Below are 22336 nucleotides of genomic sequence, written 5' to 3'. Positions count from 1 at the left end.
TAACCTAATGGTCCCCATTCTTCCTTCAGATCTTGGTATTTAAAAAGCAAAAGAAAAAAAAAAGCAAAAAAAAAAAAGCAGCAAATCCTGGCTTCTGTTTTCTGTACAGAGAATTTGTGAAGTCTCTGTCACTAGAGATTTTTTAAGACCTGACTGTATAAAGCCTTGAGAAAGCTGGTCAGTCCTCAGAGCTGACCAAGCTTTGATCAGGGCATTGGAGTAGAGACCTCTTAAGATCCTTTCCAACCCAAGGTATCCAATGGTTCCTGTCTTCTTAATTTTGGCAATTGCCCTGTCAATGGTAGCATAGTAGGTACACCAGTGGGAAGTGTGTTGCTGTACAGTACAGGCGTTCTTGAAAATCATCAGAATCTTGACTTGAAAAGAAGAAATCTATTTTTAGAGGATGGTTTATTGTACCACCTTGAAGTTAAGATTTAGCTCAGAAAGTTAATGAATATTAATAAGGAAATAAAAGTATCTTAATGGGTTATGAGGTAGGCAGAATTCAGACCCACCTTTACTGTTATGAATAGGCTCGTAAGGGATCTCTAACTCTGGAACTTGTAGTTTCTGAAGCCTGAGACGTATCCCTGACTGATAAATTTGTTAAATATGTATGTAATTACTTCTTCTGTATTTAATTTAATCTCACACCGTTTGTGGTTCTGTTTGTTTTCTTTCTGTGAAAGGTCAGTGTGAACCAATTACTCTGGAACTTTGTATGAACTTGCCTTACAACTATACTTATTACCCAAACTACCTGGGCCACAGGACACAGAAGGAAGCCTCTATCAGCTGGGAGTCTTCTCTTTTCCCAGCTTTGGTTCAGACCAACTGCTACAAGTACCTGATGTTTTTTGCCTGTACAATCTTAGTACCAAAATGTGACCCCCATACAAATCAGCGGATCCCCCCTTGCAGGTACTATACTAAACCATATTTCATTTAATTCTTGACTTTGTCTGTCATAGTACTTCTCTCCAATTTTATGCTTTCTTTGAAAATGCCAAAAATTTTGCTTTGGAATTGCACAGGAAAAGGCTGCTTCTGACCAGCATGCCCAGGTCCCTCTCTGCAGGGCTGCTCTCCAGTTTGTGCCTGGTGCTACTCCATCCTAGGTGCAGATTCAGGCATTTGTTCTTGTTAAATTTCATGCCCTTGATGGTTGCCTAATTGAAAGAACTGTTGTCCCTTGAGACTCAATACCATCTCTTGGTTTTGTATAAACAGCAAACTTGCTAATGATGCACTAAAGTGCTGCATCGAGACCATTGATAAATTTGCTGAACAGGACAGGCCCTGCAATTGAGCCCAGAGGAGCAGCACAGCTGACCAGTCACCAGCCAGATGTAGCCCTGTTTGCCAGGATCCTTCAGCCAGTTTTTCACCCAGTGCTCTGTGAACCTGCTCACTCCACTGTTGAGCAAGGTGACAAGAAGGATGCTGTTAGCTTTATATGAAGTACTTTCCATTTCTGTGTGTTTGATTAGAATTGTGCCACTATAAAGTTTGCTTAAACATAGAATCAGTTAATTTAATTTGGAACATTAACATTTTGTAATAGTTCCTTGCATTAGTACATTACTTGGTGCAAAGCCCTATCCAAATGCTCAAAAAACCCTGAGATTTTAATGAATGTTTAGTTTTCTAAATTAGGAGTGCCACATCATTCTGAATTCCAGGCTAACTTACATTTTCATCTTGTCAGATTAACTATTTCACCATCCTCACTGAGTAAAATCACTGTGCTTTGTTCGAAAGAGACTGTGTTCTGTAGATCTCATGGCTTTGTTAGCACCAGTTGTTGCAGGTTAGGAGATCTAATAGACCTGAACAACAGGCAGAGCTCTTTGAGCTACTAGCTGCTAGAGCCTTCTCATTCTGTATTTCTGCCTTTTTTGTTGGGCCTACCTTGACAGTATTGATCAATTAACATCTTCTGTATTGAAAGAAAAGTGCATTGAAAATTGCAGTACACATCCTAAAATTTCTTACCACGTGATATTGTTGGCAAATAGGTAATGGTTCTTTGTCTAGTGATGTGCTTTTTAGTGCAAGGCAAGAACCTTGGGAACCACAAGGAAGTTTATGAATATACTGTTAAATTCTCACATAGGAACCTAATGGGAAAGAAAATATTGCATATAGGATAGCTGCAAAGTTACAGTTTGCTAGTTTGAAAATCAAAGTGTTTTCTTTTAAGAAAGCAGTATAACAAGTAAAAATTGGACTAACTTATTCTAATGTAGAGGGACGTTAAGTTAAATTATCAGCTCTTTACTGTCATACCAAGCTAAAAAAATTTAGGAAGTATCATGATACAGTTGAATAATCTTGAAATTTAAAGTATTAAACAGATGAAGAGGAACTTACAGAACGTGTAGAACAATTTAACTTGATAGGAACCTCTGAAAGTCATCTAGTCCAGCTTCCTGCTCAAAACAGGGTAACATCAAATTTAGATGAAATTGAATATACGACATAAAACTTCAAATCGTAGGATTCAAAACTCTACTTTTACAATAGTTTTTAGGTTTCGCTTTTATGTTAGATCACAAATAGTGTTTTTATTAGGAAGGGAGACCTTTGAAGGTCCCACTAGATTGTACTATTATCTGCTTAACAATAAGATTTTAGGAAGAATTCCAGGTAAACATATAATGTAAAAGCTACAAAAGTTTTAGAAATTAAAACAAAAATAACCTCATACCAATAAAAATTAAATTAATTTGTCAATATAATTATAAACCTACTTTACAATTCGAAGGTCCGAGATGACAAAATGTTACGTTTTCAGCACAGAAATGATATTCTGAGAATCTGCTGCTGACTTTCAAAACAACTGCCCTCTTGTTCAAATATATCAGTGGTTTGTTGAGCTTAACAGGACATATGTATTGTTTTACCTGTCTTTTCCTGTAAATATGAATGAGTTCAGCTAATGCAGTTTTTCAGTGGTGTGCTTTTTAAGTCAAAGTGTGCTTTCGAACCATGAATTGCACATTAATGTTATAATTCTAGGTCTATTATAATACAAACTTATTGGAGATACATTTGATTTTTTTTTTTTGGTACAGGCACATGGATCTGTTTTTTTCATTCCAGGAGGTTTATAACTAAATTATTTTAACTCTACTGCCCCTGTATAAAACAGCTGTCCCCGCTTTGCAAGGCTTTTTGATGCCTTTGTGTTAGTTTGGCTGTCATGCATTGTTTTTTAGCTGTAACAGTCTTCATACAGTTTTATTCAAAGTAAAGAAGACAGGTAAAGAGATTTTTTGGAAAGAACTGAATTTATTTATAACATTCATTGGTATGTATGTTTTCAATTTACATATCAATTTTCATTGATATGTATGTTTTCAGTTTCTGAACAATATTCTTCAGCTCTGATAAGGCGTTGATAATATTACTCCAGGCCTACTTTGAGGATTAAATAGATTCTAATACTTTCACCACAGACAGATGACTAAATGACTTATAATGCATTAGAAAAGGTCAGCTTTGACCAAAGATCTAAATGTGCAGAAAACATAGGGCGGAAGCAGCTTAGATGTCTCTGCTATATTATCATATTTTTGTTGTGGGTTTTGTTTTATGTCATTGCAAAATAAAAATTCTGGCATTCAGAAATCTGAGGTTATAAAGTAGTGTCAGTCAACCTTTTTGATATTGAGGAGGATCTAAAAGGGAAGAGAGAGTCTGTAACATGGTTGGCTAACATCATTCCATTTCTTCTGGTTGCGCAACTCTCTGGTGAATTGTTTGGCGCAGAAAAACATTGACTCTTCTTAATCTAATTCCTCAAAACAAAATTAAATTTGGGAGGATTAATACTGTATAATTTTCCCAAAAACGCATAAAAGAATTAATCCCATATGAATTTTTTTTGTTTGTTTTGGTCACAGAATTTTCCAAAGCTAATTGCAGAAAAATAAAAAAGTTCCATTAGTCAAAAGGTCAAAGGAAAATGAGTGGAATAAAAGGCCTTTCATGAAAGGAGTATCTCTTCCATGAAAGGAGCGTATCTAGAAAAAGGATATGTAAATATGAATCAAATTAAGGCAAGCTAAAAGTGACATGAAAGGAAAAAAAAAAGGGTGGGATCCTTTGGTTGAATATTTTTCAACCTACAGCTAGGACCCAAGGCAAAAGTAGTGGCTAAATGTTTAAAACATTAGGGGACTTTTCCTTTATGCATTTTCTCTTTGTAATTTTGAAGCATTTGACTGTGCATATTTTGAGAGACATGATGGATGATTTTCAATCTCAGTGGATTGAATGAATTTTGCATAGTGAGTCCCATCTTCTATATGGTTAAAAAAAAAGCTGCTGAAGGACTGTATTCATGCCTTTTCCTGATGTGATAAAAGCTTCTGTTGGTCTAAGTGACAACAGCCTTAAGACTGGGTTAGTCTGTGCTTTGCTTTTCTGTAAGTTTTAATTTTATTGAACTCCTTGGGGAGTTATTCACTCTTTTGTTTGCCGGTTTAAATATTTTGTCCTTCTGAAACCACATGGTTTCTGTGGTAACATAATCAGAAGAGGTAGCATTTCACTAGTACAAAATGTGTTTGGTTTTTTTTCCCTGAAGGAGAGCAGTTAGTGCTTCTTAAAAAACATTCACTGCCTTCTCTTACAGAGGAGAGCATGTTTGTAAGCAGTTATATTAGTTATTATTAGCCTATTTATAACATAACTGCATAACAGTAACTTAAAATAACATTTCAACAGTACCATTCTTTGATGTATGTATTTTTTTCATATTAAAACATCTGTTTAACTGATCTTTTTCTTGATCTTCATCTTTAACTTTGGCTAGGATTATTAACTTCTAGTATCTGGGAATTTTGAAGACATTCACTCAGTTACTTGGTGCAATTCTGCTTTGTCTCCTCAGGACATTATGTGTACAATCTAAGGAGCGCTGTGAGGCTGTGCTTGGGATTGTAGGTTTGCAGTGGCCAGAAGATACAGACTGCACTCAGTTTCCAGATGAGAACTCAGACAACCAAACTTGTCTAACACCAGATGAAGATGTAGAAGGTATCTCCTATACGTATAAGCAAATTAAAGATTTAAATGGGTTCCCAAAGTCGCTGGTGTTTGGTTTTTTCATACTTCCTCTTTAAATTATAATATTTGAACTGTGAAAATTATTCCAAACTGAGTTGCCCTACTCAGCCATGCTGGTCTCTTGGCTTCTTTGCTGGGTTTCTTGCTCCTGGGGATTGCTACCTTTTGCGCTCAATGAGAGTTCCTTAAAGATCTGCCAGCTCTGTTCCACTCCTTTGTCCCAAAATGGTACTGTGAGATGAGGCAGAAACAATGAAAGGGCTAATTAGTGGAAATTTATACTTGGTTTTATTAGTTCAAATAGACGCATAATTCTCAATCTCTTCTTTGTCTGGTATTTATTTATTTATTTATTTATTTTAATCCTGGGGATTTCTCATACTTATTTCAATGCATAACACAACACCACAATGGTGAGGAGAGTAGCTAGGAAATTCATACCCATGGTCTAGACAGTGTATGCCAGTGATTTGGCAAAGCAATGACATTTGACAGAGGGCAACATGTGAGGGAGAGCTCTGGAAAATATTGCTGGACCACATTCCCAGTGCAATTGTTAAGAGTCTCGCCTGATACATAGTTCCAGTCTCACGAGCTTTCTACCTGTGTCATTTACCCTTCTGAAATAGCCCCTGTGATAAGTAAGTGCCCATGTCATGATTAAGCTTTTATCTTATGGAGTCCTGTTTCTCCCTGCTTGTTGTCATTGACAGAATGCTCACCCAGTCACTTCAAGTGCCGTTCTGGGAGGTGCGTCCTGGCTTCCAGAAGATGTGATGGTCAAGCTGACTGTGAGGATGATAGTGATGAGGACGGCTGTGGTAAATAAATTCAATGAGTTGGAATGGAGAGTAGCTGCAGCATTAGAAAATTAGCTTTGTCTTTCATTCAGTTACTTGAATTGTAGCATGACAGTTCAGAGAATAAGCCCCTTTTTTTGTATTTTTTTGTAAAAATATTTTTAAAAGTATTGGGATTTTTTTAAGACAGTATCAGTAAAAATACTATAGCAAGAATGCTTCTTAATCAACGTGAATATAGTTTATTGATCATTTAAATTCTGATAACCATACTCTGGCATGTTTGAGTATTCATTAAATAATCAAGCTAAGAAAAATTCTGCAGATTTAGTTCTTTTCATATTGCTGAAGGTTTTACTGTGCTAAAATGTAACTTCCTGGCAGATTAAATCTTGAATCTGTAAATGTAGTTTTAAATTTATACATGATAGTGTTCTTGTTATGATGTATAGACAAAAGATATCATTATAATGTATTGTGTTGCTGAAGTGGATTCTGCATGTTTTTTCAGATTGGTCAACCTCATGTTACAAGTACAAGCATAAACCCTCAAAGTTATTCTCCAATATGAGAGTTTCTGAGTTTTTGTAGAGATGCTTTTGACTTTTAACTTAAGGGGATATATTGAGCTTGAGAATAATCAAGAAATCTCTTGGTCACTATGTATCCTTGTACATGCTGGCAGGAGGGTTTTCAGGAGAAGGGAGTTCTAAATATTTCTTGATTGACAGAGGTGTAGCCTTCAGGGAGATCTGCATTCAGGCCTGGCATCCCTAGGGGCAATGAGAATAATTATACATCACTAAGGATTTAGAGAAGAGGTGTGCATATGAGCAAAGGATTGGAAAACATTCCAGCACCGTAGGGCTGAGGTGCACAACCCATTTATTTTTTTTAAACTGAGGACAGGTTAAGAGGGAAGCAGAGTTTATGTGAGCAAAAAAACTGTGGCAATAAGAGAACTTCTACTCAGAGACAATAAAATAAAATCCAACACCAGAAAGCTAAAGCTAGGCTAAAATTTAAGCTTGGCAGCCGTATAAAATACTTCTTTTAAAAAGCAGATTGTTTGAATGTTTTCAGTAACCAAAGGGTTATTTATCACCAATGTGTGTGATGTATTCTCAGTCTCTGAGAGTTTCCAGATCATGTTTATATTCTCTCTCCTCTTTCTTTCTTTCTCTTCCCCCACCCATGTAAAAATGAAATAAAGGAATAAAAGGATATGCTCTCTGAAATACAATTTATTACTAGGTCATTCTCTTGTTTGGATTATAAAGGAAAGTCAGAGCTGATGATCACAGTGACTCTTTCAGAGTTTGACAGGTCTTTACTTTTGAATCAATTGTCTCAATTGTCCTCCCTGCCAAATATTATTTGTTGCCACCAATTTTGAACTCCTTAGAAAACTAATTGTTATGTGTCTTTTAGGATAATTTTGTTCTCCTAGACATTAACATATGAAATATTGTTCTAATATGTAACATTCATTTCTCGAGTGGAACTCTTTCTCTAAAGTCTAGACAGAATGTCACACGCAATCAGCAGCATTCTTATCAGTTTCTATAAATATGGAAGACTGTATCAGCTAGGAAATTACCTCTGTCAGAATGACATTACTTTGACCAGGGCTAATACTGTTACTGAAGAACAAAAAGTCCTTGTAGAGCCCCAGAAGTAACTCTGACTTATTCATATTCCATGTATGCAGGACAAAATCAAAACTTGATGATCTTTCCATGTGTGAATGGCTAGCTCAAATTTTATTAGCTTTATCCTTTGTAATTGGTTTTATAATATTAAAAACCACTGAATGTTTAATTTGAAACCCTTGTATCTGAAGTGCTTTAAATGACAGAATTGTAACAACTTTACAGTGCAAGGTGAAGGAGGCTGAAAAAAGACTAGTTACAGCTTTCTTGTGCTTGAACTACTCTGGCCAAAAAATGTAAGTTAGAAGCACCCAAAGGGACCAAGGTATACTCTAGCCATGCAGAGTAGAGCTGTATTCAGCACCCATTGTCTCTTTCTGTTAGCAATCCTTGTCATACTTTCACATGGTCTTTGTGAAAGGAAATCTCAGCCATGCAATTGCAGTGAAATCCTAAGACTTTAGTCCTATTTAGACTGGGATTTGGGGAGAAAATTTGACTGAGATTTTTTTACTTCTGAGTGCAGTGAAGTGGAGGGAAGGTAATTTCCAAAAAATATTATTATGAACGATGTCATGTGAGTTTATGGTATTAAATATACTTGGTTGTAATTGATTGTATTAAATTGCTGGCTGCTGAACAATGCCTTTGGCAGGGAACAGAAGAGGGTCCTACACCTACTAAAGAAATTGAGGACATAACATTCAAAACCTATACTCTCTTCCACTGTTTTCTGGAATCTGAGTTCTGATCTGTAGTACTTTAGGTGAGAGAAAAATGATGATGGTCTTAACGTTAATGATTTAATGATAATTGCATGGAAAATGTATATGTGAATAACAATTGGTAACTTCCTTCCTATTCCTATATGAAACCATAGCTCTTGTCAAACTGTATTTTTGGGCTGGGGTTAATGTGCATATAGACAAGTTTTCCTACTTCCACTTTCACTTCCCTTTCATTGAATTAAAAGTTCATGTCACAAAAATAATTAGAGATGAAATATAAATACTCCAAATGGTACATGGTCTCTACCAACAAAACAGTGTATTTGAACACTGAATTCAGAAAGTAGTGAATTTTTGATAGGGAATTGTCTCTGTATTTCTGTAAGTGATTAGTTTTGGAGAGTTGTGGTACACTTCACAGTGTAACACTGTAATGTGTGATGAAGAGTAAAGACAAACGTATTTAATGAATTGTAAAGAATCTGCTAAAAAATTGCAAGGTTCGTTGATTATGGGGGATTTAAGCTTTTTTATTTTATACTCATATCAAACTCCTAACATGACATTCCTTGTTCTATATAAGAGTAGAGATTTTCTTTGGTTTCAATTAATTTTTCATTAATAGTTATCACAAATATTGTCAAGAAGGAGACCTGGAAAGTGGTGATACCCAAGAAAGTTCTTTGATCATGAGGAATTAGTTTCAAGGGTTAAGGCTCTTTATTTCTCTATGCTTTAACATTTATTTACATGGATTTTCAAATCTAAACAAAATCAAGCACCCCACACATCCAGGTACAGTTAAAACCTGAATAGACTTTTCCAATAATCCAGTAGAGATTCTCTGGTTCATATTTGTCAAATATGTACTTCTGAATTAAAACTTATTGGAAACAATAGATTTGCTTGATAACTTACTGCTGATTTGCTGTCATAGTTCCAGGTCCAGGCAAAGAGAGGTGCTGCTTTAAGTGCTGTTTGTAAATTTATACCTGAACTATTTGCATTTATGAGCATCAGGGCTATCACTTGAATTTGCACTGAGATTAAAATCAAAAGTATCTTCTGCAGAAGAGGCCAAACAAGGCAATCAAATAATCTGGTTTAGTAAGGACAGCACGTCATTTTTATGGCTTCTTTTAAAAACAGTGTCAGACATGCAGGACATTAATATGTCAAAGTATTTAAACAGGTATCACAATGAAATATTTTATTAGTTGATGGAAATAAAAAGTGGAATAAAACCAGAGAAAACTCCTTTCTAAAATGTAGCTTGGGCTATTCTTAATTTCCTCTAGCTGACCAACAGGAATTTTACTGTCAAAACACTTTGACATAATTTTGTAAAGATTTCTTCTCTTTCTATGTTTCATTGTGATTCTGTGTTAGATTCTGTCTCAGCATTGCCAGAAAAAAAAGTATGTATTTCTACACTGTTTCATGGAGATTCCATGCTTTTATAGGATTTGCTTTTGAACGACCAAGGAATTTCTACAGACTTCAGGATTAGAAAAGTTCTTATATTACTAGTAAATGTATTTCAAGAATAGTGGTGTATGGGTTTTGAGCTAATTGAGCTAATGCCTAAACCATTAGTTATAGGTATGTGTATCATAATACAATTATTATTTAAAATCACTGAAGTATTATGAAGTGTTATAATATTTAGACCCATTTATCAAGTGTGCACTGTGCCAATCTTATTTCCATTTCTTCATTAGTAACTATTCTTGGTATATTTTAAGTGAAAATATTATGTGAGTTTCAGGACTTTTAAGGAAGAAAACAGTTGATTCGATATTGCATGCAAGTGTTTCAGAAGTGTGCTTCTCTGCCTCCAGGTTGTAGAGAAAGGGGTCTTTGGGAATGTCCTTTGAAGAAGCTGTGCATCAAACACACTATGATCTGTGATGGTTTCCCAGACTGCCCCGACATGATGGATGAAAAGAATTGCTGTAAGGACTCATGTGGTTTTTTACTCCCTTAAAGGGCTGATCACATTTTTGGGATGTTGGGGGGCAAAATAAATGAAAGTAAAATATTTTATGTTTTCTGTAGGCAGAAAGACTTAGTGATTCCCTCAGTTTCCTTTTCAGTTTTTCTATGGCACCAATTTCTCTCTTTCCTCATCTTGTGTCCTTTGTTGTTCACATCCTTGGACCCTTGATCTCTGTTTGGTCACTCTTGTCCTCTCTTGTTCTTTTCTTCTCTTTCTCCCCCTTGTTCTTGTGCCTTTGTACTTCTTTTCTTTATTCCTTGTAGATTTTTTAACTTCTTTTCCCAAGTTTCCTCAGCTTCATTTTATACAGGCATAGCTGCTCACTGCTCTTTTTTTTCTTGATTTCTCCTTGATTTTCCTTCTGATCTGTTTTTTGGTAAATTTCATATGTCTCTCATCTTTATTTAGTTTCTTTTTGATTGACATTTCTTAGATTCTGTTTCCTTTCTTGGCTCCACAGATTTCTTCTATAATCCAAACTGTGGTAACAATTAAGATACAAAACTTATGGTACGCTGATGGCATGGGCATACTGTCCATGTGCACAGTGTAAGTCTGCTCAAAGTGCTGGCAGAAAGATCAGAGGTAGGCAGCACTGCCTGCTCTATCTGTATGGTTTTCACTGTAGAGTACACTTTTTGTACTCGTGTTGCAAATAAATGCTTGGATTGTATGGCAGTACAAATGCTGTACATCAGCCAAACATGGGCACAACTGAATGCAGCTGCCTTCCATGCATTTGCTCCCTCTGCCCTCCCTCAGGTCTCAGAATTCCCTAATGATGGGGTTTATAGAAGCTGGAAGTGTGTTAGCGAGGAAGGTCCTGTACTGCTACACACCTGCCTTTTGGAAGGGAGAGCTAAAAGTCATTTGCAAATGGAAGCTCTTGTGCTTCCCATACTGAACAGACTCTGGAAATCCGTATGTGAGGATGCCAGCCAGCAACCAACTGTGAACTGGAACATGTCTATCAGTACAGCAGTTCTGCACCTCTAAATAAAAATAATTATATAATTTTGAATAGCAAAGTTGAATTCAAAAATCAATATATAATTGCTGTGGATGAGAGGAAATAGATATTCATTGTAGCAAAACCATGAAGAATCCAACAAATTTGGATCAGCTAAAAAGCATGGAACAGTATTTTCACTTACAGCTTCTGAGGGGCTTAGACAGGTTACATATAACAAGACCACAAATGATACTAAGTAATCACAGATCTTGCATTTCTGGACACTCTTCCTTCCCTCTGAGTTGCAATGCCCTCTGCCACTGCATGAAAGCAACCACCTTCTGCCCCAGTGGTATCCGTGCTGAATTTTGTTGCAAATCTCTTTCAGTTACTTGTTCCATAAATCTGATCTGTGCCTACCTTCACCCTCCTTCTCAATTTTTCATCTCAGTGTGAATTGCACTTTGATTGTGTCTTTCTCAGGAGGGAGCATGTTTTTGTTTTTGCAGCATTTTGTAAAGAGAGTGAACTTGAATGTGCCAACCATGAATGTGTGCCACGTGAACTCTGGTGTGATGGGCAGGCAGATTGCAGTGACAGCTCAGATGAATGGGACTGTGGTAAGTTTCTGCTGTGGGGTGCCTCAAAGTGATGTTTGGGTGATGGTAGTAATCACTGGTGATTTAATTTAGAATACAGTGGTGGAGAGGCACTCCTTCTATTAGCAAAGAGAAGACTGGGGTGAGGCTGGGAAAGTATGCAAGGAAGTGGCAAAAGAGAAGGCCAAAAGCTCACTGTGAAGTGTCACAGTGCAAAGATATAAGAAAAGTGATATGGCAAGAAAATGTGTAGATGATGTGTGAAATCTGGAAAGTACTGTGGATAGAGGAGAGATTAAGAAGATGTTGAGAGTTGGAGGGACCTTTTGAGAATCTTTTTTGCATGTAATAAAAGCAGTTCTTGAACTTTTATACACAGATTAAGAGAGAAGAAATGGTGATGATCTTTCTATCTAGATTCTCTAAATAGATTAAGGCTATAAAAACTAAGGCTATCAGCAGCCTATGTGAATCTGTGCTGGTGAATTAGAAGTGTTCAGGTTTATTCCTACCCTCAAGATATCTTTGCTGTTCAGTGTCTCATGCTGTTCAGTCTTAGCAAGGTTCTGATAGCCACACTTGCCTTGGTTTTAAATTGCATGGCTGTTCAGCCTGTAAAACTAGGAAAAGTGCCAGCAACTTGGAAAACTCTTGAATGTAGTTGTGTGTTTTCTGTTTGCCATTTATAAAACTACTTGAAATAATATTGAAGTTTTCCTCCTTTTTTTCTTTCCAGTTACACTGGCTAAAAACACCAATTCCTTGATGTTCCTGACTGTTCACAGGTCAGCTGCTGATAATCATGTTTGTGCTGATGAGTGGCAAGAGAACTTAAGCCAGCTGGCCTGCAATCAGATGGGTTTAGGGTAAGGTCAGTAGTTTGTAGCTTTGATGAATTTCTTAGGACAATTGGAGTGCTGGAGTTATATGTGAATGATCATTGTTCACTGCAATGTTAGACCTAGTGTGGAAATGGTTGACAGAGAAAAAGAGGTAGTGAAATTTTGGGAACTATGGCAGGAATAGAATTTCACTAAAATCGAGTCACTTTCACCACTTTATAAACATTGTGTGATTGTTACTAAAAGAGTGTTTTGAAACAATAATGGTGTTTTGCCAAGTCTCAATATTTGAACTTGCAATTATTGCTGAGACTCAGAATTGTTTGGCAATATAATACTCTGTTCCTTCCTAAAGAATTAAAGCAGACTGAGGAAACACAGGAAAAATTATCTTCATTTATTTGCATTTTGCAGTAAATAATGTGAGTTAGACAAGTGAATGTATTTAACTTGGGCATCTCTGAACAACAAATTGTTAAAGAGAGAGCTTTCTGTGTGGAACTCAGAAAAAGAAATAGCCTCTACGTGTCTTTCTTATTGCATGCACACTAAATTGTGGAATATTTGATTCAAAATATAACTGTTGGATAAAAAACAAGTTAATCTGCTCTGATATTCACAGCTGTGTCCTACTAGGAAGAGGCAAATCTGATGGTATATAAGGATACCTTTTGTCAGAGTCTGACCCCCAAACTGAATGACCAAGTGTCTTTTCTGTTTGCCTTTCAGCACTACACATATTGACATGCATGTTCTTTGTACCTTTCTCAAAGTACACAGGAGGATAAAGACCCTGGGTTAGGGAGTCTGCACTTAATTTATTGTCTTGCACTGCAGGGACACTTGACATCAGTTCTAACAGATGTCCCGAATTCAAGACCATCTGTAAATGGACTGCTGGCCATTCCAACATACAACAATTTTATACTCCTCTATCTAGTTTATTGTATCTAAATAATATTTGCATTATCTTTATGCTTTGGATTTATTTAGCATCCTAATAAAGCTTAAACTCCTTTGATACTTTCAGAAATAGTTATTGATTTTACAACTACTTTGTTGTCTAAGAACAAAGCAATGGTCTTAACATTAAGAATGTTTTTCTTCTTCATAATTCAGTTTTTTAGAAGCATAGAATATACTGAGTTGGAAAGGACCCATCAGTATCTTTGAGTCCAACTCCTACAAGGACACCCCAACAATCACAACATGTGCCAGAGAACGTTGTCCAAATGCTTCTTGAACTCAGACAGGCTTGGTGCTGTAACCACTGCCCTGGGGAGCCTGTTCCAGTGCTGAACCCTCCTTTGGGTGAAAAACCTTTCCCTGTTACCTAACCTAAACCTCCCCTGACACAGCTTCATACCATTCCCTTGAGTCCTGTCACTGGTCACAAGAGTGAAGAGATCAGTGTCTGCCCCGCTGCTTCCCCTCACAAGGAAGTTGTAGCAGACTCTCTGCAGTGAGGTCTCCCCTCAGTCTCCTCTGGACTGAACAAACCAAGTGACCTCAGACACTCCTCATATGGCTTCCCTTCCAGTCCCTTCACTATCCTCATGGCCCTCCTTTGGATACTCTCTAATAGTTTAATATCTTTCTTATACTGTGGCACCCAGAACTTCCCCCAGCACTCGAGGTGAGGCTGCCCCAGTGCAGAGCAGAGCGGGACAATCCCCTCCCTTGCCCGGCTGGCGATGCAGTGCCGGATGCCCCCCAGGACATGGTTGGCCCTCCTGGGTGGCAGGGCTCTGCTGACTCACATTCACCTTGCCGTTGGTCCTGACATAAAATTTGTTTCTCTTTCCTATGATGCTTGCTGCTAGGAAAATGAAAAGGTATTAAACTATCACAAGACCTCTGATTCCCTCCTTTTTTCAGAGGTGTGCCTAGGCTGAAATCAGCATGAGTAGAAACTGATACCTTCCTGCTTCTTCACTGATGCTTGCTAACAGATTTTACAAATCCTGCACTTTTAAGAAATGTAAGAGACAAAAATGATTCTTAAATCTCACAAATCCATTTTCTAACAGGGTGACATATTCTACAAATCAATTTTTCTACAAGATCTTTTTAGTAGTGACAGGTAATTTTGTGAAGGGCAGTGGGAAATTCCACTTCAAATCTGAAGTCTACAACTTCAGTTTGACTCCGATAATAATTTCTAATTCTTTCTTGCAGTGCTTCAGAAAACCAGACTAGCGTTTGTCTTTCCTTTCTTAGTGCCTGATTTTGTCAATCAATCACCTGAAGCTTGATTTACTTAGCTATTCTCCAAGTTTTTGTGAAGTGGCACTGCCAAAAATACAGTAAATTAGCTTTGAAGAGCTGTAAGAAAAACAAAGATTAAAATGCATTACCAGAACTGATTTCCAAAAGGACTAATATGAGTAATACAGTTATTTAATTATTTTGTTAACATTGCAAAGGGATTCAGTGAAAATGTCACAGAGAGTAACATTTTCCATATGGTGGAATGGAAGACTGGATAACTGGAGTTTCATGCCACTGTGAAATCTGATCTGAAGCCATGAACTTCAAGTCATCTGTTGGCATTTATGTCCCGCATACATTATTTATTTGACTTATAACAAGAATGGCTGAATGTGAGGTTGATGACATTGGTGTTTTTAATAAGCTCTTTCTAGTCACCATTGAGGGTACTGGTAAATTAGGCTGTATATTGCACAGAACACAAATAATGATAAAACTCCTCCTTTTTGCCTTTCAAAAAAAGTAATAAATAAATATAACGTATTTCACACAGTGCTTTTTTGCAAGTATTCCCAATGTGAGCAACTTCATTTTACTCCTTCAGAAAATAAAAGCTGTGAATATACAAATCCTGTCCACATTAGAGCACACTACAGAACCACTCAGTTTTTTGGCTGTGCAGATTTCTTCAATAATAACTTACAGCAGCACTTGATTTTGATTTAACAATTCTCTTGTTTATTCTTAGAGAAAAATAATGCATGTGAGATATCAAAGTGAAGATTTACTAATGCCTTAGACCAGGAATTACAATGAATGGGAGCATATGGCATTTTTATTTTCTGTAAAGCTCTGCAAACTATTTTTCATAACTGTCTGGTGCTTTGCCAAATAAAAATTCCCAATTGCTATATAATGTGATAATGTTTAAAATATAAAGGCAATGTTTCTAACAGCTTTTGGATATTTTAGTTATTTAAAAACAACAGATATTTTAATACTTTAGGCTAAATTAATCTCAAAAAACCAAATGAAGATAATTAAATAACAGTGGGTAAAATTAGGTTAATTTAACTGATAGTGGTAACATATTTTACAGAATATCAGTCTGTCTGGAATATATAAGCCTTGAGTCTGAAACAACATAAAAGTTTATTCTATTCTGCCCATTTCACAAAAATGCAAGCAATTTTCCTGGCTTTTTGCCAATTCTAATTCCACAGACGATGTGGTTTTCCAGTTTTTCACAACACAACTCATGGAATGTGTTGTGTGGTCACATGAAACTGCAAGTTTCAAGCATTGTCTGAAAGACTTTGGGCTGATGATGGCTGTTGCTCAAGTTATGCAGTGTGTATTCCTAGCAGTTCTTACATTTTCCTCTAGTACAAAAAAATGTTAAATATGAAGTAAGCCTTTGTTTGTAATGCTAAGAACTTAATGGGAATGCTTAAGCCTTAAGGTTCACAGTTTAAAACTGGATGGGACTATCACCTAATCTCAGTGCCTCTTCATGTCAGGACATATAAGTTTATTCAGAGACTTCTGACTGAGTCCCAGATTTCAATACAGTGAATTTAAATGCAGTCTCTGGCAATTAGTTTTTCTGTTAACACAGGTAGACAACAGAACAGCAGTCAGTCTCACATCTGTCCTGGTGTGTGCTAGAGGCTTTGCTGCTGAAGATGGGCATACTGTGGAGGTTCAGAACATTATGTTGGAAGAATGTATTTTGTCGTGATGTTCAGTTGAAGAAACCCGCTTTCATATACTTGGAAGTCCACGTTCTTTGTTGATGACATGGTGATCATAAAAGCATGGTCTGGTCAGCTCTAAAATTTGATAAAGGCAGTAGTGGAGTTGTTCTGTCATTCTGTGAAAATATAGTGGAATGACTTGTCTTTCTTAGCTGCACTAGGGTGATATAGCAAATATAATAAACTTCAGGAGCTTGTACCCAGCAGAGTAAAGGGAATTTTAGTTCACCTACTTGTTCTAGTCTAGCAATATCAGCATAAAATCACAGCAGTCTACCAAGTTACTTGTTTTTAAAAATCTACCATTATCTCTTCTTGTGACTGCTGCTCCCTTTCTTGGAGGCTGTGTCACTGGTGATCCACTGAAACAGGTAGCTCCTTTTCCTTTTTTCCTCTGCTGTAGCATCTGCTGTGAGTGTATTTGTGAAAGGGAAGGGCAAGTCTCTCATTGCTGCCTGGCCTTTTGTCTTTCCTGGTACTTTTTCACTCTATGTCTTTGGTATAAAGATCTTTAATATTTGACAACTGAGCAGCCAAGCTGCTGGATGAACAATCTCTCGTTTTTACATGATCTAATTTGGTGTTTTTATTACTCTGTAACTATTTCTGCAACAGGAATAATGGAAGCTCAGCTTGATGACTTATTTTCTTAAAAAACGTAACAGAAACAAAACCCAGAATCCTTCTGTCATACCCGCATAATAAATTTGAACTTCTGAATGAAAAATTTTCTCCAAGAATAAACATGACATTTAGGGAAACAAATTCCATGCCAAAGAGGAAGTATTTGAACTCATTAATTCAATCTAGATTTCTAGACCCATTCAACAGAATGTTACATACTCTTAACTTACCTTGAATCTGTTCATGTTGTCCATGGCCACAGTGTTCTATTAATCCTGTAGATGATGTAGAAAGATAGCAAATTTTTCACATTTCATTTAATTTTTCAAGAACGGCAACTAATAACTTATTACTGAAATTTACTGAAAATAAAGCTATGGTACATGTGGAAGGCTGTTTTAGTAAATTTGAGCAATAATAAGCCAATGTTAAAATATGTAGACTTTATTCACTGTTTTAGAGTTGTGTTAGATTTAAATCTGATATGTCTCATCTTTCATGTACATACGTAGTTTAAAATATAATAATTTGGATAAGGGTTTTTCCAGAGAAATTTCAAACTTATAATTCCTGACAAATTGTGACAATTTCTTCAAATAGTCATTAAGCATGTGGTCAGTCCCCTCATCTAACACTTTCTAGCTCCATGATTGGCTATTTTGTTTTCTTTTAAAGTAAAATGATAATACTTATTCATAACTTTAGTATCTCAAACAGCCTTGGAGCTGTTGGAATGTGCTTCTGGGTAATTGGCCACAGGTGGCCCTATTTGACTTCCACAGGTCCCTTTCAAGCCCAACCATTCTGTGACCGACTAAAAGAAAGACTCATGAATGCTGCCAAATAAGAAAATGTTCTTATTCTAATGATTGATTGCAAACCCTTTTAAAAACTATTTTTATATCATGTACATTATAAGCCGACTGCCCCTTTTTTCTTTCTTTTTTTTTTTCCTAGGGGCTCCCAGATTCAAATTTACTCTGTTTAACACTAAACAGATGTTAAATCTCTCTGCATTGAAAATTTATTCTGAAATATGCACCTTGAAGTGTTTTGGGTTTTTTTTTTTTTTTTTTTTGACTTACATATTTAAACTAAAAGAGGGTACATTTAGATTAGACATAAGGAATAAATTTTTTACAATGAGGATGGTGAAACACTGGACAGGTTACCCAGAGAAATGGTAGACGTTCCATTCCTGGAAATATTTGAGGTCAGGTTGGATGGGACTGAGCAACCTATCCTATAATTTAATGAGGTGACTTAAGACTTTGAGAGGGGCAAGGACTGCAAGAAACACAGCATTTTTTATCAGACAAGCTGTCAGGCAAATAGGTCTTCCTTCAGTTTTGCTCTTTTGCTCTGTAATCCACACCCCTCCACACCCTCTCCTCAACTCTTACCAAGCATCCTAATGAAAGACATCCTCTGCATGTAAATCCTGTGTCAGTTAACAGACAGAGGCTCTTTCAAAGGTAATCTTAGCTCATGAAATGATGTCAGCATTAGCTTTAGCTATAAAGTAAGCTCAAAAATTTAAAAATGCCTCTGAAACTATGTCTCTCAATTTCTGTTAGGAATGAGAGAAGAATTTAGTAATAAAAGAATAAATATGTTACATGTCTTGAAAAAACAAGCATAAATTCTGCTATGGGAAGATTTCTTAGTGAATAATAATTGTGTAAAGGATGATGTTGAATAAAGAAACAAGTGAATTTTGTTCAAATTAATTGCATATTTTCACTACGGGGAAAAAAGGTTAAAAAATCAAGTTAGTTGTTTCAAATTTTTGAAATTAAACAACTAAAATTTTAAAAACAACATTTTTCTCTGAATTGCAGCCTTCATATTTTTAAAATGAAAAGCTAATTGACTTTAAATGAAGGACTTTACATTTAATTTGAAGTTTAATTAATACTTCCAGCTAAGAAAATCTAGGTTTTTTTTGAAGCTCTAACTTTAGATGCTCCCAAATGGTCTTTTTGTAAGTTTAGCCACAAAATGATACTTCATGAAACCTATAATTTACAGACTGAGAGAACAGAGTGTTGTGGTTTAATGCCAGACAGCAGCTCAGCCCTGCCCAGCCGCTTGCTCACTCCTCCCAGTGGGATGGGGGAGACAATGCAGAAGAGTAAAAGTAAGAAGGCTCATGGGTTGAGGTAAAGAGAGTTTAATAGATAAAGCAGAAGCCATGCACACAAGCACAGCAAAACAAGGAACTCATTCACCACTTCCCATGGGCAGGCAGCTGTTGAGCCATCTCCAGGATGTCCTTCACCTGTAATGATGACTGGGAAAGACAAATGCCATCACTCCAAATATTCCCCCCCCCAACTTCCTTCTCCTTCCTCCCACTTTACATACTGCACATGAAGCCATGTGATGTGGAATGTCCCTTTGGAGAGGTGGGGTCAGCTGTCCTGGCTGCAGCCCCTACTGAGTCCTCGTGCACCCCCAGCCCCATCAGTGCTTGAGTGGGGTGAGAAGCAGAAAAGGCTTTGACTCTGTGTAAGCCCTGCTCAGCAAGAACAAAGTCAGCCCTCTATTATCAACACTGTTTTCAGCACCAATCTGAGACACAACCCCAGACTAGCTGTGAAGAAAATTGACTCTATCCCAGCTAAAACCAGCACATGGAGATAAAGCAAGCAAGCAAATATTTTCAGTATAATTAGGAGTTAACTCATTCTTCATAGGCTTGACTAGTTTATCAGCTAGGACATAGGACTGAGGGATTTTGAAATCTGAAATTATTATCACAGATAATCTTTCTACCAGAAAATTTTAAGAATTATTTACTCATACATGTCTTATTTTTCTATCAATGCATTGAATCCTTTTAATTCTATTTTCTATGTTTCAATATGTTTGCACATTAAGTTTTCAGATATTTCTGATCTTAATGCTGTTAAAATCGAAGTTTTGATCTTTTACTCCATATTCTATGGCACAGCTGTGGCTTTAGAGAATTCTGCTCAAGACCAAGAAACATCTTAACCAATACAAACAGACAGGAAACAGATGCTGTTCCATCTCTGAAATAGGCCTAATTTGTTTTAAATTAGTGCCCGTATGTGTGTAATCCATTGCCTGCTGGCATAACTCAAGGCTTCCTTTCTCAAACCTGCTGTCACATGAGGCTTGCAAGGATGGAATTATAGAAACTAAACTGATACGTGTCACTGGGAAGCAAGAAGTAATCCAGTTTATGGATTATACTTTATTCTAAACTTGCAATTTAATACATTTGAAGGAGTTTTTCTGAACGGAATAGGGACAATAAGGTATTGAAAACATTGCTGTACAGAAGTATCCCAAATGTGCTATGAACAGAATGATGAACTTCATAACCTAAAATTAGTCCCTCCTTCTATTTCCTTTTCTTTATTTCTCATTATAATTTAGTACGCAAGACATAATGCTTGTTTTTCACTGTAAACTTTGACTGTTGTGCACAGTGATCAGCAGACTAGAATGCTCTGAAGAGTATTTATTAAATATTTCTGTTGTACAGCTTATCTAATGAAATGAATCTATCTAATGAACTTTTCCCCACTGAGACCACATTTACAACGTAGAACACAGACTGGGTTCTGTTTTTCTTTCCTAATTCTAAAAATTCCTCTGTTAAACACACATAAGGGAATGTATATCTTGAAATTAAATTTATTAAAGGAATATTCTAATTTTTAAGATGAAATTTAAAATTTAGTAAAATTTAAGTTAGAAATTCCTAGTTGGGTTACGTAAGTGCTACTGCAAATTGAAACATTTTGTGATTTTACAATTAACTGATTTTATAGTTTATTAAATTCTTTTATTAATTGATTTAGATTAAAGGAAAGTTTCAGATTAAAGGAATTAGATCTGTTAGAATTTTATGTGCCCTGTGATTTTCATTAGATCTAGCAGAAATCTTTCTGTGAAGCAGGCAAGACTAACTTGGCTAAGGCATAAGCTGTACAGTGACCTGAAAAGGGAAGTGAAATTTTAGAGAGAGTGAACATGTAGTTCAAACCTACAAGAACTGGTGTAGAACCATAAGCATCTGTAGAAAGAATGAGAAAAGCGAGGAGTATTATACAGGGAAAGAAAAAAAAAAAGCAAAGCAAGAAAAACCCCAAAACAAAACCACAAAGAAATCTTAGAAAATCATATTATATTACTAAGATAACAAAGATTTAAGAAGGAGGGCTAGAGTAAGCAATTAATAGGTAATACACTTCTCCTCAAAGTAGCTAGTTTTGTTGAAATAATTTAAGAGCATTTAATAGTTATGGCTCAGGCGGGTCTCCATTATGGCTGACAATAGTGGTAGCCATAGGTTTGAGAAGCTGTAGAGAAGGGAGGAAACTGTTTGGTATGCCATCTTTCATTAAAAAGGATAAAAGAAGGAGATACGGAGATTTACAAACTACTTGCCTAGCTTGAATTACCAACAAATTACAGAAGTATAAGGTCTTAATGACAGACAGGATGTATTTATCAGTAACAAATCATGTCAGAGTCCCTTAATTTATTCCTTGAAATACCAGAGACACTGTGGATGGGGAAGAAACTGTAGATGTGATTGTCATGGTTTGACGACAAAATGACGTTCCAAACTGCCACAGTGATATACTTTTAACTTTCACACTATGTGAAATGACTTTTGAAATAAGTAAGGAGCTATGAACAGAGATGAAATGATATGGGAATGTTGATGATTCATTGTCAAACCATAAAGATGTATTGGTGGGGGGCTAGACGCATGCCAGTGTGTCTGGGAGGATACAGTGGTATTGTGAGTCATTCAGATGATAGAGACGAGAGCAGGCTTGACAATTTCTCATTCAGCATCAAGCTGGGAGGATCTGAAAGCATTTTGGAGAACAGGATAAGAATTTAAAAATTTTTTACAGGCTGGCAAAATGGCCTGAATTAACCAAGAATGTTTATGTGTAATCGCTTTGTGGTATTCAGTTTGTGTTAGACTTTGACTAAATGAGAATTGGTCAGCAGAAATGACCAGCGACTTAGAAAGCATGATCTGTGAAGAAAGGTTGGAAACTGCTTGGTCATTCAGGGGAAGGAGGTATAGGAGCCTTGAA

The 22336-nt window shown here is 36.4% G+C and overlaps 1 protein-coding gene across 4 annotated transcripts in view; it reads left to right on the top strand.

Moving 5' to 3' along the window:
- CORIN (corin, serine peptidase) overlaps positions 1–22336 on the top strand; it is a 125317-nt gene that overhangs the window by 86520 nt on the left and 16461 nt on the right. For all 4 annotated transcript variants that reach the window (XM_017744346.1, XM_017744344.1, XM_017744343.1 and 1 more), the window contains 6 exons: positions 693–924; positions 4904–5049; positions 5793–5900; positions 10101–10214; positions 11720–11830; positions 12546–12675. In XM_017744346.1, the coding sequence (XP_017599835.1) occupies positions 693–924; positions 4904–5049; positions 5793–5900; positions 10101–10214; positions 11720–11830; positions 12546–12675 (841 nt within the window). The remainder of the gene's footprint in view (positions 1–692; positions 925–4903; positions 5050–5792; positions 5901–10100; positions 10215–11719; positions 11831–12545; positions 12676–22336) is intronic.

Source organism: Corvus brachyrhynchos, unplaced genomic scaffold (genome assembly GCF_000691975.1).
Source record: "Corvus brachyrhynchos isolate BGI_N302 unplaced genomic scaffold, ASM69197v1 scaffold17, whole genome shotgun sequence".
Lineage (NCBI taxonomy): Eukaryota > Metazoa > Chordata > Aves > Passeriformes > Corvidae > Corvus > Corvus brachyrhynchos.
This window is presented reverse-complemented; position numbering and strand designations above follow the sequence as displayed.